Consider the following 22,675-nt stretch of genomic DNA (forward strand, 5'->3'; position numbering starts at 1 on the left):
CTAGGGTTTCAATTTCTAATAATTCAGTTATAAACTGAATCAGGTGTTTATAATGTTATCACATGAACACACAGATGTCTTTCAAGCTATTGCTGCTTGTTTCATAAATAAACTTCTTATGTACAGATCATTTACAATATTTCAACTGCTTATTAAAACACTGGAAAATTAGTGTTAATGAAACAAAATCATCTATCATGTCCAGCTCTTATTGATTTATATTTGGCAAATTTTAACTCTGAAGTGACTAAACATTTACATGACAAAAACATATCATGATGCACTTATAAATATACCTAAATATACCTATTCTACCCTTCAAAAGGAACTTAAAAAGGAAAACTGTAAGTCAACACTGAAGGTAGGCATTCTTATCTAATAAAACAAGAAACATCTAGCCTCAGTCTCATTCCAGTTATGAGACATCTCATTAGCACCACTCCATCGTTTAATTTTAATATCAAGTCAGTTCTGATTAGTGCACTGTATGTTGGGGTATTATTCTTCAGAAAAGAAACACAGATTCACAAAAGGTTAATACAACGGTTGCGACCGCTAGTGGTCAGCCGTAACAGGAAAAAAGAAGAGTCTCAATACCAGAGAGATGTTGAATTACAAGAATTTATTTACAAATATGGGGTTAGCTTCAGGAGCAGACAAGGCCAAAATAACAAACATAAATAATATTTTAACACAAAATTAAAGAAAACAAAAATACAGTTTCAACTTACCTGACTCCCTAAACAAAAACAAAGTGAAAAGATGTTTCAAAATTAAATAACGTCTAACCCCCTACAACCCTTAACTTGCCAAAACTACAGAGTCACACACGATGGTACAATCACGGCAGAGATTGAATGTTTGGGGCAGTCCTTATATCTGGATCAGGTGAGGAGGAGAACCAATCGCAGCCTCCAGCAAATTATCTCAAGGAACCGCCCATCTGAAACACAAACATGAACATACACAGAGAGAACACAAGAGGGCAGAATGGAAACAACGAACAAATGAATTAAGGCCTTTCCACACTGAGTGCGATGTGAAAAAGCGAGGCGAATCGCCGATGAACTGTGCTTTCACACCAAGCACGAAATGATTGTTCCCCTTCTAGTGAACTCCGTGCTGCGCCCCCTAGGGGGCACTATGGGGAATACAGCCTGCATGACCGATGTCTGAAGCACGTGTGAAACAACGCCAATCTAGCACGCTCTATTCTAATTCTGTTTTATCTATCTGTCTTCTTTGTATCTATTAGTCTTCTTTGTATCTATCTAGCATTCTTTTTTTCCTTGATTTCTTAAAAAAATAAAAAAAACTTTCTTTTTATTCTATTCTACTTGTTTTCTTTCATTAAAAAAACAAAAAACAACTTGCTACGTGTACTGTTAAGTTAATGAGACTCGTCATAGCGTGTGCATATTGTTGCTCTTTTGATGGTTTTGATTGCTTCTATTGTCTGATGTCACATGGACTATTTTGTCAATGATTTTGGTACCTTTCTGGACCTTCATCGTGGTAGGACCCTTGCTGTCTATAGGGGGTCAGAAAGCTCATGGATATCATCAAAAATATCTTAATTTGTGTTCCGGAGATGAACAAGGGTCTTACGGGTTTGGAAAGACATGGGGGCGAGTAATTCATGACAGAATTTTCATTTTTGGGTGAACTATCCCTTTAAGTAAACCGACCGCAGCAGGTTACAGTTTGACCCAGAAACTGAGGTCAATGTACTTAATGCGTTCATATTGTATTGCAAAACACTTCTGCTGCTATTGAAGAGGGATACGGGTAAGGTTAGGGACATGTTTGGTGGTATGGGTAGGTTTAAGGGTGGGTTAAGGTGTAAGGGATGAGTCAACAGTCTAATTATAAATGTACTTAAGTTAATTACAGATGTAATTAAATATAGGTATTTTTAAAAATATAAGTACAATGTAAAAACATGTATGTACACAATAAGTGCATTGTACCAAATGATTAATTTAAATGTAAGTACATAGTAGTTAAGGCCACCTAATATAAAATGGGACCAAACTATATTCAATAGGCTATCTTCATATTTTACACCTGTGCATCCTTTAACATTTCACATTCAACCTTCAAATCTCAGAAAGCCTACTAATTCAGCTCAGAACAAAACAAGTGACAAAAGTGAATTATTTTAAATGAATCTGGTTGGCAAACACCTTTTAGACATGATCAGGTTGGGCACGTGTTTATATTATTGAGGAACACCATTATGTCATTAACACTCCTTCAAATGTGAAGCAAATCTATGTGTTGTGTAAGGTTTCATCAGCAAGATTATTTTTCTTATTAGTTTTCTTATTGTTGCTGTTTTTATCATTATCATTATTATACTATTATTATTACTATTTTTATTATATTGTTTCGATTTTGAACATAAAAACAAACAAAACAAAACCATTTAAACCAGGCCGAGGGTTGGTTTCTGGGCTTGGTGTGTAATGCAACGGAAAGCACTGAAACTGTTGCGCTCGAGGTCAGAGGTCGCGCAGAAAAACCGTTATAAACATTCAAGCGCGAGCAGCGGCACTCAGTGGAGCAGCACGAGTATCTGAGGTAAGACAACAAAACCTTTCAAATAAACTAGGATCTTTTTGAAAAGCTATGAAAATAACACCTACGTAATGTCATAATTGTGTTTCATAATGAATAAATGACGATGGGCCACAGAATTGTAGAAAAATTAAGTGCAAACGATGTTAATGTGGACACAATATTAAGTCAGTTTACCGGTCCAGAGTTCATTATTCCACATATACCATGGTTACTACACCTGAAGACCTTTTCTCAGATGTTTTATTTCAAGATGTTTTTTAAGATTTTAGCCTGCTGGTTACCAGAGCACTCGTGTATTGATTATTTTCACCAACAGAGGGCGCTGCGAGCTACATTGAGTACTTGGTCACGTGCCGCTACTTCATTCGTGAAGAACGCTATCCACCTTTTTCTTCAACGCGGAAGTAAGCCTATGGGTGAGACTTCCGGTTCATTAGCCGCTATAGGTAAATAACGAGAAGAATAACAACGTGCAGTAAACGGTAAAACTGTTTGCACTACAAACCAGTGTGTTCATAATTAAGATAATACATTAAAATAATATGATAAGACACACTAATTTTCAATATAAAGCAGCAAAACGAATTGTTTTGTACAGCTAAAAATAGAATAGAATTCAGCACATACGTCTTCTAAAGACACCAGTCTCAGTTTACAACAATTAATTGAGTATTATGAAACGAAGGAATATGTTGTCACGATATCCCGATGCGTATTTCGTGACTGAAACAGGAGCGCGCGAGCCATACTGTACGCAATTCTTCAGTCTGATCACCTTATTTCATTACAGAACAGCGAGAAAACTATACAAACAACATATCACATTAACAAGCCAAAGCTTAAAATATTAATTATGACTAAAGGCTGGATTAAATTGGAATGATTAAATTAAAAAAAGTTTAGGGCAAACTAGTTGTATTAATCATAATGCTCACATTTTTCACGTGCTGACTTAATGATGCAATCCTATATAATTGCATCAAGTTTAAGTTGTTCAAATAAAGAAATATTTCCAGCCCATAGACGATAATTAAAAGTAAGTTCGATCATCTTAATCGAGTTATTTTCCGTGATTGCGTGCAACGATTGAATATCATTATACTGTGCACAAGAGGTTAATCACAATAAATATAATTAAAAAATAACCAAAATAATATTAAAAATCAAATTAAATCAGTCCGAGTATTCCTCTGGCAGTAACTTGTGCCGCGTGCTCTTCATTAATCTGACTGGCCAGTCGTCGCTCAGATAGGCTAATGTTACACATTAAAATGAAGAACGACATGGTATGGAATCGGTATAAATATGCAGTTTTAACATTGACGTTAATTGCATCAATGTTCAACTAAACTAAGTTCAGTTTTCTTCACAAAAATGGCATCTGTCCACTGACAATAAAGCAGGCGGAAATTCCTTTACGCTACTAATCGGAGCCGGATGTGACGACACACGGACTGTGATAAAAGCCTATTATCATCAATTCTCAAAAGAGACACCATTGTCCCTATCAAGGTAGTATGTTGAATTAAAATAATACTGTTTGTATGTACTTCATAACTGCCTTTATAAAACTATAATTTCATGACTTATTTCATGACAATTTCATGGAGATATTTTAATGAACCTAACTGAGACTACGAAAGCTTAAATATTACCAAAAATGAAGGATTAAGTTAAATTCATAAGATTACAAGAAAACCTAAAGACTGAGATGCCAGCAAGACCTGACGTGAGTAAGTTACTACTCTACGGGTTTAAAAATTTGTGGGCACATTTAGGCTACTAATTATTATTAACTATTATAACTGTTGCCATCTGGTTGACGCTACGGAGCTCTGAGAACCAGAACGACCAGACACAGGAACAGTTTCTTCCCTCAGGCTAATTATTTAATGGGATGTACGGAAGAACTTAGTGACTTTAACATTTTCTCACATTTATGCATTTGGTTGAAATTGTTATTACAAAGCAACTTTCAGTGCATTCCCACTTTTAATGGGATGCTCAGTTAGGTGTAATGGTCAGGTCAGGTGTCCGCATAGGTTTAGCCGAACTATATTGTGATCTTTGCAAATCATTGAGCTGTTTTTACCATACTAACATGCACCTTTCTGCAAACTTTTTTTGTAGGACTTCTTATTGATATTTCACCTGGATCAATCTCAAGACAACATATTGCTTGTTTGTAGCAACGTATTGTAGCAATAAAAAAGACTTGAGAGAAGAGATTTTTTTTTCTTTGAAAGGACAGAGCAAACAAGACCAAATATAATTCAAGGTCTGTTTGATTAGATGTGCACATATACATGGTAATTTCCACAATGCAGTAAGTTTATAATTGTAGAGAATGATGAGTAAAAATGTTTTTCTCTGTTTTCAGCTATGCAACAGGCGAACACAAGATGTCTTCAGCCCTGGTTACCAAATACCAGTTCTTGAGAGTAAAGACTGGCAGAGGATGTGCTTAAAAACAAATTCCAAAAGAGAAAGATCACCTTTGATTAATGTTGAAGAAATAAATGAAATTTGCTGCAGGTTTGGCAAAGTAAGAAAACAGATCATTTTACCAGGAGTCCATCAAAAAAAGGGCAGCCATTGTAGAGGTAGGTTTGCTAAAATAAAATGACACTTCAATACTTACATTTCTATTATCAAGTGAGAATGTTTCATGTATGCGTTTATTTTTCTATTATTTATTTATTTAGTAGATGGATGATCTATCTGGCCAAGATTTGTATCAAAAGAGGCCAAGGCCAGTAGGGGGAAGTGTCACAGACAGAGTCTGGTGGCACAGACAGTGATCAATGAGTGCCAAAGAAGAGCAGTTGGGGTAGATATTGTTACTGCGTTGGATGAAGAAAAACAAATCTGCATTGATTTGGCACACAAAGGTAATACATCACTGATTTACATGAACAGTAATGCTAAGAATCACTATTTTCTTTTTCAACCCCTTCTCCTGGTTATGATTTCTTCTAAACATTTAGTTAGGGGTTATTCTGTGGAACTGTTTGTGTCCATGCATGTTCCACATTAATATCAGCAAGAATGAATAAAGGGAATATTCAAACAAAAATTAAAATTCTGTCATAATTTACTCACCTTCATGTTGTTTCAAACTTGTATGACTTTCTTTTGTTTTGTGAAATAAATGATTCTCAAGAATGTCACTGACATGTTGTTCTGGACCCCAGTGATTTTCATCATATGGACATTCTTAAAAATATCTTATTTTATGTTCTGCAGAAGAAAAAGGGTTGTTTGGAACAACATCAAGGAGAGTAAATGACAACAAAATATCCCTTTAATGGGTCATATACTTTTGATTACAATTTGTTATATTTAGAATTAATTGTTTTCTCACTGATGTCAACTTATAATATTAGTAAGGGATTATTGCAACCAAAAAACTCGTAAAGTAGTTTTTCATGACTACTTGCCACCGTCTCTATTATCTTAATTATGTTGATAATACAGTTTACACTGCCTTATCTTTCTTTTCAAAGCCTCTTTTACATTGACAGGTTCAAAAATAGTCAAAGATTTATTACCGACTCATTTTTTAATCTTAATTTAAAAAAAAAAAAAAAAATCACTTTAACTACTAAATATTGTTATAGTATAACATTATTTTCTTCTTGTTTAGGAACCACATACACCCAACCCCGTGCTGTTTATAAAGGGACGTGCCTTGGATGCTGAGTCTCTTTAGAAATAATGATGGAAGGGGAGGAGGAGGTCTGAGAAGTAGACGATGAACACGGCTCTACACTTCAACACTGAATATGTTTCAAAGTTGAGAGACACCCTGACATTCATTGAAAACTGTTTAATGTATCACAATGCCAAAATCAATATGCCAGCCACAATGGCCAGTTCTTTTTAATTAAATTCATGTATATGTATATAAATGCATGATGTTGATTGTTGTTTATTTATGAATGTGCTTGTTGGTTTGTTTGTAATATTTATGTTTGATTGTTGTTTATTTACATGTTCGTTGGTTTGTTTGTAATACATATTTATGTATTGAACAGTTTGTGGGCAAATCGCAGTGTTCTGTCTATATAGTGAAATTGGATTAGTAATGTATAATAATAATAATAATAATTTTATTGCTATCTAGAAAAAGGTTAAAAAAGGAACCCATGAGGGTCATTAATGCACCTTTAACCCCTTAACTGTCACCCACAGTTTTGAACAGAGACATTATAGTGCACTATACAAACTTCATTTTTTATAATTCATGAATGAAAATATTTTGTAACATGATTTTAATGTACCATTTACATGGTAATGCAATGTCTGATTTTAAAATGGGTTTCAAAGGATGAATTTTGAAATTTTAAGTTTTCTACTGATAAATAATTTCTTATGATTTCTAATTCGTGATAGAGAAAAAGGCAACTAAGAAGACTTTCTGTGACAAAGGTCAGAATTCATGTCATGATGTAGATTTTTTTCAGGTGCACTCTTGTCATAAACAGAGGTGTCAAATCCAGGGTCAGAAAGTAAAAGTCCTGCCATGTGTTTATTCCACCCATGAACTCAGCAGCTGATTTCACCAGAGGAGGAACCAACTCATTCCTTTCAAGTCACAAGCAAGTTTCGAGTCAAATCCCAAGACCTCAACGAGTTGAGGTAATTAAGAGATAATTGAGAGACTAATTAAATGATGATTGTGCATTAGTGATGAACACCTGCTGTTACTGTGAATCACAGAGGATCAGATGTTGATGTTTTATTGGTTAAAATGATACCACCATCATGTAGATCAGTGTTTGCTTTAGTTGGGCTCTTGACCCTTGACTCCTGTGTTAGATCTCTCTGTAGCAATGCATGTGCTGTTGTAAAGCGGAGAGATCAGTGCTGTGCAGTGAGCAACTGTTAGTTGTTTTCATATGATGAGGTAATCATCAGGTGCTTACCTGTTTGCATCCAATATACTGTGTATATATATACACATACAACATTTTTCATTTTTTTAATTTATGTTCTGCTTTTGAATAAACAACTCTGTGAAACCACAGTACACAATGAGTTTACTGCTGTAGTAGTTATAGAGAAAGAATTTTAAATCTAATGCATTTAAATATTTTAACTCCAGTCCTACTCACACAGACATCAAGAACCAGCGTATGAATCTCAACAATGGTGACAATCAACAAAATGCTTCATGCTGCAATGCATGCTGGGTAACACCACAGTATGAATAATTATTGTCACCACTGTTGAGGATCGTATGATAAGTGTTCATGTCTAAAAGCCTGAGCAATATAATTCTTAATTTTTTCCAATATTTAATATTACGACGGCATTTGTTTAATAGTAAATTCCTGCAGTTCTGTAACAGCTGAACGTCAGTAAATAAACCAAAGAGAGACACCTTCATGATGTTCATTCAAGTGACATAAAAGCCAAAAGTGTAAGCTCATCTGCTTCCTCAAGCTCTTAATTCAGCAATGTGCAAATGTTTGTTGTGAAGCAATATTACAATTGCTTAAAAGCAATCCATTCTCAGTTACTAAAAGGGTCAAGAGCCCAACTAAAGCAAACACTGATCTCCATGATGGTGGTATCATTTTAACCAATAAAACATCAACATCTGATCCTCTGTAATTCTCAATAACAGCAGGTGTTCATCACTAATGCACAATCAACATTTAATTAGTCTCTCTATTATCTCTTAATTACCTCAACTCGTTGAGGTCTTGGGATTTGACTCGAAACTTGCTTGTGACTTGAAAGGAATGAGTTGGTTCCTCCTCTGGTGAAATCAGCTGCTGAGTTCATGGGTGGAATAAACACATGGCAGGACTTTTACTTTCTGACCCTGGATTTGACACCTCTGGTCATAAATTTATCTATTACTTTTCCTACATAATTTTTTAACAGAAAAAGTGGTAAAATACCTATTTAGGAGTCTTAGACCTTTCCAACGATATATAATTTGTCATGATTAGATTAGGATTTAATTGTAAAATAGTGAAGTAAAGGTAGGCGTCCCACAGGGTGGACGGTGACAGTTAAGAGGTTAAGTGAAGGTTCCAATTAGAACCTTTTCAAAAAGGTTCAAAAATGAAGCTTTAAGGTTCCCCCACAGTTTCAATCTCTAGGAACCTCAAAAGGTTCATTTTTGAACCTTTTCTTCTAAGTGTTTGTACCAGGAGAGAGTCACATGACCCACATTCACCACTGAACACAACAATGAACAATATGATGATCCTGATGATGAAGAACATAGTGAAGGGTTTCTGCTGATGACAGGAACAGGCAGACAAGCTGATAAACATTAGATAATAAAAAGGAATATGGATAAATGTAAGCAATACTCTTATTTTCATCTCAATGTGTTGAGTATGTCAAAAATACAGAAAAAATAATAATGGTTTTCTATTTGAATATACTTTAAAGGGTTACTCCACCCCAAAATGAAAATTTTGTCATTAATCACTTACCCCCATGTCGTTCCAAACCTGTAAAGCTTCGTTCATCTTCGGAACACAATTTAAGATATTTTGGACGAAAACCAGGAGGCTTGTGACTGTCCCATTGACTGCCAAACAATTAACACTGTCAAGACACAGAAAAGTATGAAAAACGTCAGAATAGTCCATCTGCCATCAGTGGTTCAACTGTAACGTTATGAAGCTTGCTATGTTTAAAATATAATTTATTTCTGACACAAAGCTGATTTTTTCATCAGCCATTACTCCAGTCTTCAGTGTTACATGATCCTTCATAAATCATCATAATATGCCTATTTGATACTCAGTTATTATCAGTGCTTAATATATATATATATATTTTGTAACCTGTGATCCTCTTTTCAGGATTCAATGATGAATAAAAAAGTTAAAAAGAGCAGCATTTATTCAAATAGAAATCTTTATGACATTTTATCAATTAAACGCATCTTGTTGAATAAAAGTTTTAATTTTTTTCATAATAGAAAGAAAAAATATATCCCTAACTTAGCTACAAAATATATATCTTTGTGAAAAAACGGCTGTTCTTTTTTAATTTTTTATTCATCAATGAATCCTGAAAAAAAGGATCACAGGTTACAAAATCAATTAAGTTTTTAATATATGTTAATATATGTAAATCTATTTTTGGTAATCAGCAGTGTTCCACAAATATTGTTGATTGAGCTGAAGTTGTACTGAATACTCTTTTAATAAAACAAGAATATTTGAAGAACAGGACAAATGACGTCTCTACTCAGCATAGACAGAAACACTGAATGTTTTCAGTACCAGTTTCGCTCCAGCTATCTCTAGTTGATAAACTCCAGTGTGTTCAGTTCTGGTGTTTGTGATCATAGATGTTTGTGATGGTCAGAGATCCAGTTTTACTGTCTGTCTCTGAATCTCTCATCAGGAATGTCATGTGGAGAAGATTTTCTTCCTTTTTAATTTTAGCTATGAGAGAGTTTTCAGCTCCATACTTCCACATAGTGTCGTCATCCTTCACATATTTCAGTAACACCAGTGTATAAAGTGACTGAATCTCCCTCCATCACTGACACAGACTCACCAAACACACTTGAAGAACAAACCAGATTTACACAGATTAAAGCTTGTGAGAGATTTCTATCCAGAGTATGAAGCTACTAAGTCATTTACATAAAAAAAAAAAAACTTCTGTAAAGAATGTTACTAACATTAAAACAAAAAATATGTATTTTCACTTACCAGTCAGACACCACCAGCACAAACACAAAGCAAACACACAAAACATTTTTTGAAATGTCTGATCTATTGAAACTATCTGCTGAAAGCACTTGAGCTGGTGTGTGAATCCTCCCACGACAGTTTAACCCTCCTTTTGGGCGCTTTATAGACACTTTACAAATTATTTATGGTTACATATAAGTGCTCTTTTGGCACTTATTAAGACTTGATAGAAAACATTTTTCATTTTATTATTTAATACTCAGCATTTTTCAAATGTAGTTGATCTTCCATATCACGTTGTTACTCTTGCAGATCATCTTCTGAGTCAAACTGAAACTGCTGCGGTTGGCTTCCTTCAGAGATTTGCTTTGATCTGGATAAACTTTCTTCATGTCTTGCTTTTTATTATTTTTTATTTTTTTTTATGAACCTCACAAGCAGTTTTACAGTCAAATAAAATACTGTATCCTCTTAGCATTAACCATGCATATACATCATTCCTTTAGATTGGAAGTATATGGCAATAAAACATTGTGTGATGCTGTATATATATATATATATATATATATATATTAGGGGTAGCACGGTACATGTATTCGTACCGAACCGTACGGTACGGGCGTCGGTTCGATGCATGAGGCCTTACGACGAATACAGGCAATTCACCCCCAATCCAGAAGGGGGCGCCTGCAGTAATGCAACGCTGTTTGATAACCGCCAGCAGAAGAACAGCGAATGCCATGAGTTGCGCACTTGAAAACAAAGCCCCCTACACAGTGACCATGTGCTGATTCTGAACGCTTCTCTCACATAGACTCAGTCTATTAGACTGACAAGGGAGTATACTTTAAAGGCTTGTGCACTCAACTGTTTGCGAAATGGGGCTCTCTCATTAGGCACAAAACCAAATATTTCATAATTTTCCATATTTGCGATGTAACGTATCTGAATGCTAAACTATTATTTATTATGTAAATGATAGGCTTTGTAATTCAGTCGCATTCCAACGATGACACAGAGGCGGGCGCGCTGAGGTTTGGCTCAATGAATTTTATTTTGATAAAAGTACCAACTGCGCTGTCAAGTTAGCAATGCTGGAACTGATGTGTGTGTGTGCGCGCGCTCCGGTGCGATCACTGCAACTGTTTCCTTATACCAACAGAATCAACTTTAAACACTTATTGTCTTATTACTAATCACTGTATAAAAGGTCTGCTTTTATTTGTGTACACTCACAATGAAAACAAAACAGATTTTATATATATAAACGTAATAATATTTAGTATTTTCACATCTAGATGGAATTTTTTTTAATTTGCACTACTGTCTGTTCAAAATAAATGAAAAGAAACAGAGCATAGTAGATTTTTTTCCTCGTTGTACCGAAATCGCATCGAACCGTGACCCCCGAATCGAGGTACGTACCGAACCGTGACATCCGTGTACCTTGCCACCCCTAATATATATGTGTATATACCCTCAGGCCATCCTAGATTTATATGATTTTGAAGCCTGAAAAAGTGCATCCATCCATCAAGTAACCCACATATTTCAGCAACTTTTGATAAGTGATGCACACATTTTCCATTCAAATTACACAAAAAAGAGGAAACCAAAGATGCCTAGCAGTACACACATCACATGAATTAAGTTGGCTGTAATTTGCAGTTGTTCAATTTAATAATAATAATAATAATAGAATAATTGTTCATTTATGATACACTTTGTTAGTAGCTTCTAGCTTGTATCTGTGATTATTGATCAGTTAGTACACTGTAAGAAAAATGGAAAAGATACTAGTAATTTTCCAGGACATTATCCATTATCACCCTGTAAACTGAAAACACAATGTGTAATTTAAAATGCAGGTAAAAAAAAACAATTCTTTCATATTGTGCCCTATTTTTACAGACTTTTCTTAGAGTGTAGCATACTAACTAACTACTAATACACTGCTTAAAGTTCTCCACCTGGTTCTGTCTCCCTTCACGCCCCGTGGTGGTGCGTAAAGATCTCAGTCATCCAAATGATTAAAAAGTATTACTGTAAACAATGTATTTTGCGACACCACGAAATAAACGATAGAACATAATATGAAACAATAGTTTTTTTATTTCGTCCATCCGATATATATCGTCATATCGCACAGCCCTAACCGGAACCATTAACACTTCCCACAACATCCGATGTACTTGTGATTTTAATATGTAATATTTGTCTGTCTCATCCTTATCCCAAGGTTACAGTCAGCCGGATCCAGACCAGATGGTGGACCTGCACCTATACACAACCTCATGACGATCCCATGTGAAGACCTCGTCAACATGTCAGCCATTGGAACAGATCCTCAGCAAAGACAACAAGAACCAGTCAAACTGCTCAGACTCTTGTGGCCAGATTAGTCTCCATACCAGCGTGATGAATCCCATCTTTAAGCAGAAGGTACTGGATGAAATATTCTGAATGCTACCGATCTCAATCTGACTTATGATGCAGGCTGAATCATAATCATACAGTGTTCATTTGTTGGCCAGCGGAGAACTGGCCCCCGATCAAGGTCATCTCCACCAATAAAGTCTAAACTTTGGCATCTGAAACTCAAGTTATTTTTGCAATGAGGGGAACACAACAGCTTCTGCTGAACAACATCCAAAATGCATTATCTTCCTGTTATCAGTGTAAAGATGCTTCAAAATAAGTGCTATATAAATAAAGGTGTCTTGACTTGGAAGATGTGTTGTATTGTAGCGCATATGTTGACTCGTTCGCTTTGACCTGTTTAATCTGTGAAGGTCTGAATGCAGTGAATTTTGTCTTATATATATATATATATATATATATGAAGAGTTCCAGTGCAAAAGCCTCTAAAGGCCATCTTGGTCAAAAATGAAATAACGATACTGAGTGAATGCTCTCCACACATAGTATATGTTCATCAAGTACTTTCACTTCAAATGTGCTAAATCCCAGCTTCAACCCAGTCAGAAGTACCACTTACATAGAAACCTATACATAGTAGCCAGAAAGAAAAGCTAATTTTAAAGAAAAACATCAGACGTACTTAGAGGCTTTTGCATCTGAACTCTTCATACACATACATATATATGTATATGTATATGTATATGTATATATATATATATATATATATATATATATATATATATATATATATAAATATTACTACATGTTTTATATATATATATATATATATATATATATATATATAAAATCTGTTTTGTTTTCATTGTGAGTGTACACAAATAAAAGCAGACCTTTATACAGTGATTATTAATAAGACAATATGTGTTTAAAGTTTATTCTGCTGGTATAAGGAAACAGTTGAAGTGACACACGCACACACACACAAAACACATCAGTTCCATTCAGACACGTTACATTGCAAATATGGAAATATTATGCAATATTTGGATTTGTGCCGAATGAGAGAGGTAACGTTAGGATACTCGAGCACAAAGCTCCTTTTCGCAAACAGTTGAGTGTGCAAGCCTTTAAAGTATACTCAGTCAACGTGAGAGACGCGTTCAGAATCAGCACATAGTCTATATGTATGTTCGCGCGAAACTGTCGGAGGCAAAACTGTCTGAGCACGGGGCTACATTGCGCATGCGTCGAACCGTGCGACGCACACACGAACCGAACCGAGACAAGCAAACCGAACGGTTCGGGTGTTTTTTCATGTACCGTGCCACCCCTAATATATATATATATATATATATAACAAAAATCACTGCATTCAGACCTTCACAGATTAAACAGGTCAAAGCGAACAAGTCAACATATGCGCTACAATACAACACATCTTCCAAGTCAAGACACCTTTATTTATATAGCACTTATTTTGAAGCATCTTTACACTGATAACAGGAAGATGATGCATTTTGGATGTTGTTCAGCAGAAGCTGTTGTGTTCCCCTCATTGCAAAAATCACTCGAGTTTCAGATGCCAAAGTTTAGACTTTATTGGTGGAGATAACCTTGGTCGGGGGCCAGTTCTCCGCTGGCCAACAAATGAACACTGTATGATTATGATTCAGCCTGCATCGGAAGTCAGATTGAGATCGGTAGCATTCAGAATATTTCATCCAGTACCTTCTGCTTAAAGATGGGATTCATCTCGCTGGTATGGAGACTAATCTGGCCACAAGAGTCTGAGCAGTTTGACTGGTTCTTGTGGTCTTTGCTGAGGATCTGTTCCAATGGCTGACATGTTGACGAGGTCTTCACATGGGATCGTCATGAGGTTGTGTATAGGTGCAGGTCCACCATCTGGTCTGGATCCGGCTGACTGTAACCTTGGGATAAGGATGAGACAGACAAATATTACATATTAATATCACAAGTGCATCGGATGTTGTGGGAAGGTGTTCCTAGTTCCAGTTGATCTCATTTATGCAGCCATACAATTTGAATTATTGAAATGTGATAATGTGTTATATGTATGCCAGGTTAAAACAATGTTTTTTTCAGTCTAGATTAGAATAGGGTTAGAGGTCACTCTTCTGCCATAAATCCTGTTCGTTATATAGCTTTTAAAGTACAAAAACCCATCACTTTACTTTACTTCAGAAGGCCTTCATTATGTGGATTACTCGATGGATGGATGCACTTTTTCAGGCTTCAAAATCATATAAATCTAGGATGGCCTGAGGGTGAGTAAATTGTGGTATATATATATATATATACACACAGCATCCCACCACGTTTTATTGCCATCTACTTCCAGTTTAAAAGAATGATGTACTGTATATGCACGGTTAATGCTAAGTGAGGTTCATAAAAAAGCAAGACACAAAGAAAGTTTTTTCACCGACAAGGTCCTTCTCTGAAGGAAGCCAACCGCAGCAGTTTCAGTTTGATTCAGAAGATGAGATGCAAGATTAACAATGTGAGACGGAAGATAGCATTAACTTTTCGTTATGTTTTTCCCATACACAATAACACAGTAAATCAACTACATTTGAAAAATGCTCAGTATTAAATAACAGAATGAAATTTTGGTAACACTTTAGAATAGGGAACATTTATTCACTATTAACTACGACTTTTCCCTCAATATATTCCTAATTTGCTGCTTATTAATAGTTAGTAAGGTAGTTGTTAAGTTTAGGTATTGGGTAGGATTAGGGATGTAGGATAAGGTCATGTAGAATAAGGCATTAATATGTGCTTAAGGTGTACTAATAAATGGCTAATATTCTAGTAATATGCATGCTAATAAGCAACTAGTTAAGACACCCTTAAATAAAGTGTTACCGACATATCTTAATTTTTCTTCTTACATTAATGCATCTTGATGTAATGGGAAACAAAACAAAAATATTGAAAAGAAAGAAAAACAATACAGTGGATTAATACTTATTTTAGTGCAAAAGACATGAAACAGATGTCCAACTGTTCTGTTTACATGTCAATCACTTTAGCACATTTGATAAACCTCTATATACCAAAAAAATAAATAAAAAACAAGTCTCTGTTCTAATGCTGCTACCATGTTGCTTACAGTATTTATCATATACTGTTCAAGGCTAAAATGTTACCTTTTAATCTATTTAAATATATATAAAAAAAAAAATCTATATATATTTTTTTTTATGCAATTTAAATTGGTATGCTATATAATAGGTGTAACAACTGTACTGGTATTGGTACCGGCTACTGAAATCTTTGGATCACTTTGTGAGTAAACAGAGTTTAAAGACATCCCATCTACCTCAAATGAATGTTATTAGGATCAGACGGTGAAGTTATCATCATCCTCCTGTAAGAAAACACATTCACAAAAGGTAAAATGAATAAGTTGTCTGATGTATAAGTTATACAAAAATAAATAAATAAGTACTCGGCAAAAAAATAAATGTACCTTTTCGCTACAATATTTTTTTGTAAAATAAGCTTTACAGATCTTCATTGGAAAGTTCTAACAATATGTTCATTGATCAAGCATGAAAAACAAACCATTTTGCATGCACTTGTGAAACAGTTCTTAAGACACGAACAGTTCACAGGTGGAAGAAAATTAATGTCAGAGTTCCAGTAACTTAGAGAGCATTAAAGAGACCTTTCTATTGACTGAAAAACAGCAGTGTAAAGATGCTCTGGGTCTCTGATCAGCTGTGTGAAGATAACATAGACCTGCTGCAGGAGGCATGAGGCATCCGGTGTGTTTTTATATTAATTGTTATTTAGTTTATTTGGGAGTTATTTGTGTTTTCAAATGTTGTGACATTGCCTCATTCTGGTTCTATGATGTTAAAATTAAATACAAGATGACTATTTACAGTGCATGACTTTTTTTCAGTCAACGATAAAAAAAAGAAAAGAAAAAAAAAAGAATTAGAGTTATATAATAATATTAATATAAAAAAGTACTCATACCACTGTTCCTGTAATTTTTTTTGCACTGTAAATCTGATAAATATTTTGTTAAATCAGCTGTAATACTTACATTCTGTGGTACTGCTGTACGGCTCCTGCTGCGACAGTAAACCACACCAGCAGCTACAGCAGCAGCATCCACCAGCAGAACAACAATAACTATTCCTGCTACAGCACCTATAGACAGACCTGAATCTGAAACAGATAAAGACAGTCGTTATTACTAGAGTGAATGATAAAACATTTAGCAATATCTTCAAGTAATATTTACTGATCAATGTGTGTGTGTGTGTGAGTGAGTTCACTACTGTGTGTGTGCACTTGGATGAATTAAATGCAAAGCACAAATTCTAAGTACAGAACACCATATTTGGCCACACGTCAAGTCACTTTCTACTTCAGTCATCAGATGTATGATATTGATTAAACTGATAAGTGACACCAGGGCTCGCAAAATCGCTAGCCCGACGTCCCGGGGCTATTGTGTTTTCCAGTCGGGCTACCAAAATGTATCACTGCCTGCCCGACGGGCTACCTTAAAGATCTCCCGCGGGTCCTTAAAAACTCTGAAAATGAGTTGTATCAAAATTAAGGCCATAAAATGTTTTAAATACGTTAAATGGTATAAGAAATGTCTTAATTATAATTTCAAGAGGTCTTACAGTTAAAATAATGAGCGCTGCACGTTTCAAGTCAAAACGCGGCGCGGATGTCTTTATGTGAATGTATCTGAAGGGAACCGACTGTCCTCAGAAACGTGTAGTTGGCATTTTAATTTCATTTTACCTATAATTCCTGATAAAGCAGCGTTTATGAGCACAGAGCTGCTTTGTGTACAGCGTTTCCAGGGAAACCGCAATATTTCAGCGCTCCTAAAGCGCCACCTCGTGGCAGAGAATGAATCTGCATTTCCAATAAGCCTTTCTTGCTGTTTATAGTCAGATCAATGCAAATATCAACTCATGTTTTTACGCAGCAAACACATAGAGTTGTAAATGAGAAAGAAGTTGATGTGCCTTCTAAAAATATAAACAATTAAGACAGTAATATGTATACGTTTTAAATTAACAATTTATATGCTTGATTTATCCCTTTTCATAAAAACAGTCTATAGCCTGAAACGCTGTTGTATAAGATTTTTGTTTTTGTGAAAACCTGTATCTGAACTGTAAATCATGTAATTTTATGGCTCAAAACTGTATGTTACCATAGACATTGTCCAACCCCGCTCATTCTGTTCATTTTACTTGTGCAGCTCTTAAAATGGGTCATAAATTGCCTTAAATATATTTTAAAAAATTCTGCAGATACCCTGTAAATAGTGAAATAAAATTCCTCCCTTCATATTTGTTGATATTTGTGTATTGAAAATAATTTGATTGACATTTAAACTCCTATCTGATTTTCTATATTTAAAAAAAATAATAATAAAATAAAATAGTAATTTTTTAATTCGGGCTAGTTAAATTAATTTTCGGGCTACCAAAATCTGAAAAGTACCTGCCCGAAGGCTACCAGGGATTTTGAAATTTTGCGAGCCCTGGACACCTTCTAGCAACAGCAGGTAAAGCAGCATCACAGCACGCTCAGATCAAAAGAAAGCAGCATGACTCACAGTGAAACTGGCTGATATCCTTCATTCTGCATGTTCATAACATCAAAGTGTTATTGACTCAAAACAGTCCACAGTCCCAAACCCCAACACATGTTGAGTTGTAAAGTTGTTTTTTTTCTTCTTCAATTCCTCAAAGGAAAATGCATTGAATGACTAAGTTATTTACTCACCAGTGACAGAAACACTGAATCTCTTCACTCTGGTGATGCTGAAGCTGCTGTCGCTGATGATCATCTGTAGTTTATAAAGTCCAGAGTCTGTGGTTCTGGTGTCTGTGATGGTCAGAGATCCAGTCTGATTGTCCAGCTTCAGTCTGTCTCTGAATCTCTCTTTACACTGAACATCTGTACAGATCTCACTCTGATCTTCAGTGATTTCAGTCTCATTAAAATACCACGTCACCACATCATTTGGGCGTTTTATTACACCAGAATCTAAAGTGACAGATCCTCCCTCCTTCATTTCATATAGTTCAGCTGCAGAAACACCTGAAACACAAACCAACAGCTGCTGGAGGATCTTGTATTTTAAAGTGCATTTAAACACTCATTAAAGACTCACCAGTGACAGAAACACTGAAGATCTCTTCACTGTATTTGCTGTTTATGATTTCCAGTATATATTCTCCAGAGTCTGTGTTTGTGATGTTCATGATGGTCAGAGATCCAGTCTGATGATCCAGCTTCAGTCTGTCTCTGAATCTCTCAGTGCCTTCATTACACTGAACATCTGTACAGATAAAACTGAGATCTCCACTGATGTGTGCGATGCAAGTGCTGCTGAAATACCACTGAATAGCTTCTTGTTGGTTTGTTTTAACTCCAGTGTGTAGAGTGACTGAATCTAACTCCTTCACAGACACTGATACTTTATCTGAAACAAAACCAGGAGCAACTGAAGAAGAAACAGAAGCAAAATATACATTAGTGCTGTGAAAATGTTTTTCTACAGGTCATAAACATAGAGAAATATGTCTGGATTCATAATGTAGCATGCAAACAAACAGCAGAAGAGATTCACACATCAGACAAACACACAAGTCTCTGATTCATCATTTCACCCCTTTCCCCAAACATACATACAGGCCTATTCGAACAATCAATGAATCAAACATTTTCAGACTCATATTAAAGATTACATGACTAAGTACCCACAAAAAATACTTAAGACAATTATTTTACACCGCATAATGCCATACAGTGCCGTGTTTCCTACTTTTTTTTTTATAAACATAGTCCTTAATCTCCCATAACGTGTGAATGCAACATTTACGCCTATATTTTATGAATTTGGCAAAAGCTTTCAACCAAAGCGACTCACATTACATCCAAACTACACTGGATCAGTTTCTGCTTGTTTGTATCAACTTTTACTTCAGTTACTTGTTTATACGTCACGTGACATCACGCAAATTAAACTGATCTGATCTCGTTTAAACTGCTATAGAAGCGTTTTTTGTTGTTGTTGTTGTTTAAATGTTTTCCACTGACCATAGATGTGTGTGAACAGTGTTAGGCTCTGAACTCAGCCTAACCATTATCACAGCAATAAGGCTACAGTGTCAAAGAAGAGTTTAGGCCTATTAGGCCACAGAAATGTACGGAATAGAGATTGTAACGAGTAAAATCACCTCACCATTATAGAGTATAGTGATTGCGATTACATTAAAGAAAATCTTCATTATCATCACTTTTCCCCTCAGAAAACATGCCGCTTCTGATTCATAAGTTTGTCCGCATTAGAGAATTCCGTTAGCAAACAAACTGAAAGCTAACTGTTAGACTCCACATGGAAGTAACGTCATGACGTGGTGAACGTTCCTAGGAAAAAAAGGCTTTTCAACAGGTGTTACGAGATTTTCGGTTTCCGAGATTTTCTGTTTCAGTGGGCGGAGCATATATGAATATTAATGAGTTCCCGCATATGCGCGTGGAGCTGACAGTTTCAGTTTAAGCTCCTTGTATCTCAGCAGCTTTAATGGAACATTTTTAAAAAAAAAAGTAAATATGTTTACAGCTTTGCATAAACCTATGCCTAAACTACATTTGTTCATCATTTCGTAACAGTTTTGATTAGTTTGCAGTGTTTTGTTCACACAAACCTTGCACGTTTTGTGCAGTCGTCCCTGACTGAATGATTGCAGGTGTTATGGATCAACTGGGGATCGTGTTAACTGGGGATGTGCGCGTGCGTGCAAGTATGTTTACCTGGATTTCCAGCAGATGTTAGACGGCGACAGATTCGTCACTGCGATATTCCACGGGTCACAGATTAAAAAACGTGTTTCACCAGTTGTTTACATTGACATCATGCATAATAAAGCGCTTTGATTCCGCGGTGTCCGTACCTGCGTATGTCACGTGGTTTTAGGGAAGTTTACCATGTTCCAGTGTCACGCTCACAACCACGCCCACATTAACACGGGACATTTGTTTCAATGGATGATCAAACTCTTCAACGAACTGAAGTAAACATGTAAGTATTTTCTTTTCAGTATTACTGTATCACATTGTGTCTGTAGTGTGCTGTCATGTGTTCTAATTAACAGATATAGATTAAGTTCAAATTGGCAGTAGCTAGGCTACCTAAAGCAAACATGAATTGCAAAGTCCTTTAATTTTTTATTGACAAGCCTGTTCATTGAGTTTATATTGTTCTTAATTAAATTATTTATTTTCTGAGATATATAGATATATATATATATATATATATATATATAGATAGAGAGAGAGAGAGAGAGAGAGAGAGAGAGAGAGATCATGAAAACCCCCCAGAGATGGGCTACTTTGGCTTGGCTTGAGTTTGTGTGATTTTACTCACACAATTGTATTATCTGAGATCTCTTGCTTGTACAGTCAACTCTGGTGCCTCTATCCTCTTCCCTGGACATAAAGTTTCATCCTGGGTTTATGACTGATCTGAAATCAACATTTTGCATTGGCTTAGAACTCTGTTCAGAACAATTATGTACTCAGTTTCTTATAATCATATAATCAATTAAATTAACTTAATTTTATATATGCTTAATAGTGTGTCTGTATTGTACTGTACATTATGCTCAGTTAGGTGCTTGACTATAAATGTTGTGAATCTGCTGTCTTTCATTGAACATGTAGAGAACACTTTGTTTAAAGTAAATTCTAAGTTCATGACTCCTGCTTTTCATTTTACATATAGGCCTACTGGTCTCTTGCCAGACTACTTGTGTTTCCGACCGTAGAAAACATGTTATGTTTCCATTGTCTTTTTTTATGAAAGCCCTGTGACAATCACTCAGCACCCACAACTTTTTCATGACTGACATAGGCAGAACATATGATGCTGTGGATGAATTATTACATATATGGCTAATATTGCAGAAGACAGTATACATCACTAACCTCATTTGACATCTTACACAAATATCCCAAACATTAATTAGAATAGGAAAACCTTCAATATATACTTTATTGCAGACTTCTTGAACTAAAAATATGACATAAAAGTCTGTCAGTTTCATAAATAATGAGTGTGGGCCTCTTTATATATATATATATATATATAACTGAATTATGCCAGTTATCTTCATTTCAGTCCAAACAACCTCACTAACATTTGGATTCAGCCTTTGTGACGATTTTAGATGACCCTGTGAAGAGATAACAACCCCTGCAAAAAACTTACAATCCCAACTCCGAATCAACATGCAAAACTGCAAAATTATCCTTATATTGTAATCATTATAATCAAAATATGTAAATAATTGCCTAAAGATGTTTGTGCATAACTGAATGATGTTAACTACCCAGATCCAGCCTGTTTCCAGTCCAGATGGTGGATCAACACCTAGAGAAGACCACAACAGCTCTGAATGTCAGTGGAGAGGTGGAGACCATGCCAACTAGATGTGCCCTACAGACAGATCCCCTGCGAAGATTTTGTCACCTAGACAGCCATCAGCACAACTGAACTGAGTTGGACAATCACATTGCTGCATCAACGATGAACTGACTTTAACTGAGAAACTGACTGTTTAGTATTGTCCTCATTTTAGAGCTGCTTTACAGCTAAATTGAACTTTATTTGCATTATTGACACTATTTCAGTATTTAACACTGTGAAGCTCCTTTGACACAACCTGTATTGTATAAAGCGCTATATAAATAAAGGTGACCTCACTTGACTTGACAGACCTCTATTATAAAACTACATTTCTGCAGTATGATCATTACATCGACAGTCATTTCTGACAGCAGATTTCTCTTCATAGTAAAAAAAAAAAAAAATGCTGCTTTGAAGTTATGTATTGTTAAAAGTGTTTGTATGTGTGTGATTTTGCTTCAACACCTAACTATATACGTTTGTTGAACATTCCCTATTCAGGATAATTCACTGCATCTTATCGGTGTCACTAATTCGAAAT

At 35.4% G+C, this 22,675-nt stretch overlaps 2 protein-coding genes across 9 annotated transcripts in view; one reads left to right on the forward strand and one right to left on the reverse strand.

The window, feature by feature from the left end:
* LOC131531357 (uncharacterized) overlaps positions 1–22,675 on the forward strand; it is a 45,332-nt gene that overhangs the window by 15,062 nt on the left and 7,595 nt on the right. The gene's annotated exons all lie outside the window — the stretch shown is intronic.
* On the reverse strand, positions 626–20,715 carry LOC131531348 (uncharacterized). Of its 8 annotated transcripts, XR_009268651.1 has the most exons (8): positions 19,909–20,083; positions 18,835–19,167; positions 18,444–18,761; positions 16,729–16,853; positions 15,994–16,041; positions 9,843–10,130; positions 9,042–9,156; positions 626–943 (listed from the first exon to the last, which is right to left on the reverse strand). XR_009268651.1 is itself a non-coding variant. In XM_058762053.1 (6 exons), the coding sequence occupies exons 1-5, from the start codon at positions 19,958–19,960 to the stop codon at positions 16,015–16,017; spliced, it is 855 nt and encodes a 284-aa protein (XP_058618036.1). In that variant the 5' UTR covers positions 19,961–20,083; the 3' UTR covers positions 626–943; positions 15,994–16,014. The 8 variants fall into 8 exon arrangements, 4 of the variants coding, with proteins under 4 accessions (XP_058618036.1, XP_058618035.1, XP_058618034.1 ...); XR_009268652.1 differs by lacking the exons at positions 9,843–10,130; positions 19,909–20,083 and adding an exon at positions 20,481–20,715; XR_009268653.1 differs by lacking the exons at positions 9,843–10,130; positions 19,909–20,083 and adding an exon at positions 20,375–20,436.

The sequence above is a fragment of the Onychostoma macrolepis genome, chromosome 22 (assembly GCF_012432095.1).
Source record: "Onychostoma macrolepis isolate SWU-2019 chromosome 22, ASM1243209v1, whole genome shotgun sequence".
NCBI classification, from domain to species: Eukaryota; Metazoa; Chordata; class Actinopteri; order Cypriniformes; family Cyprinidae; genus Onychostoma; species Onychostoma macrolepis.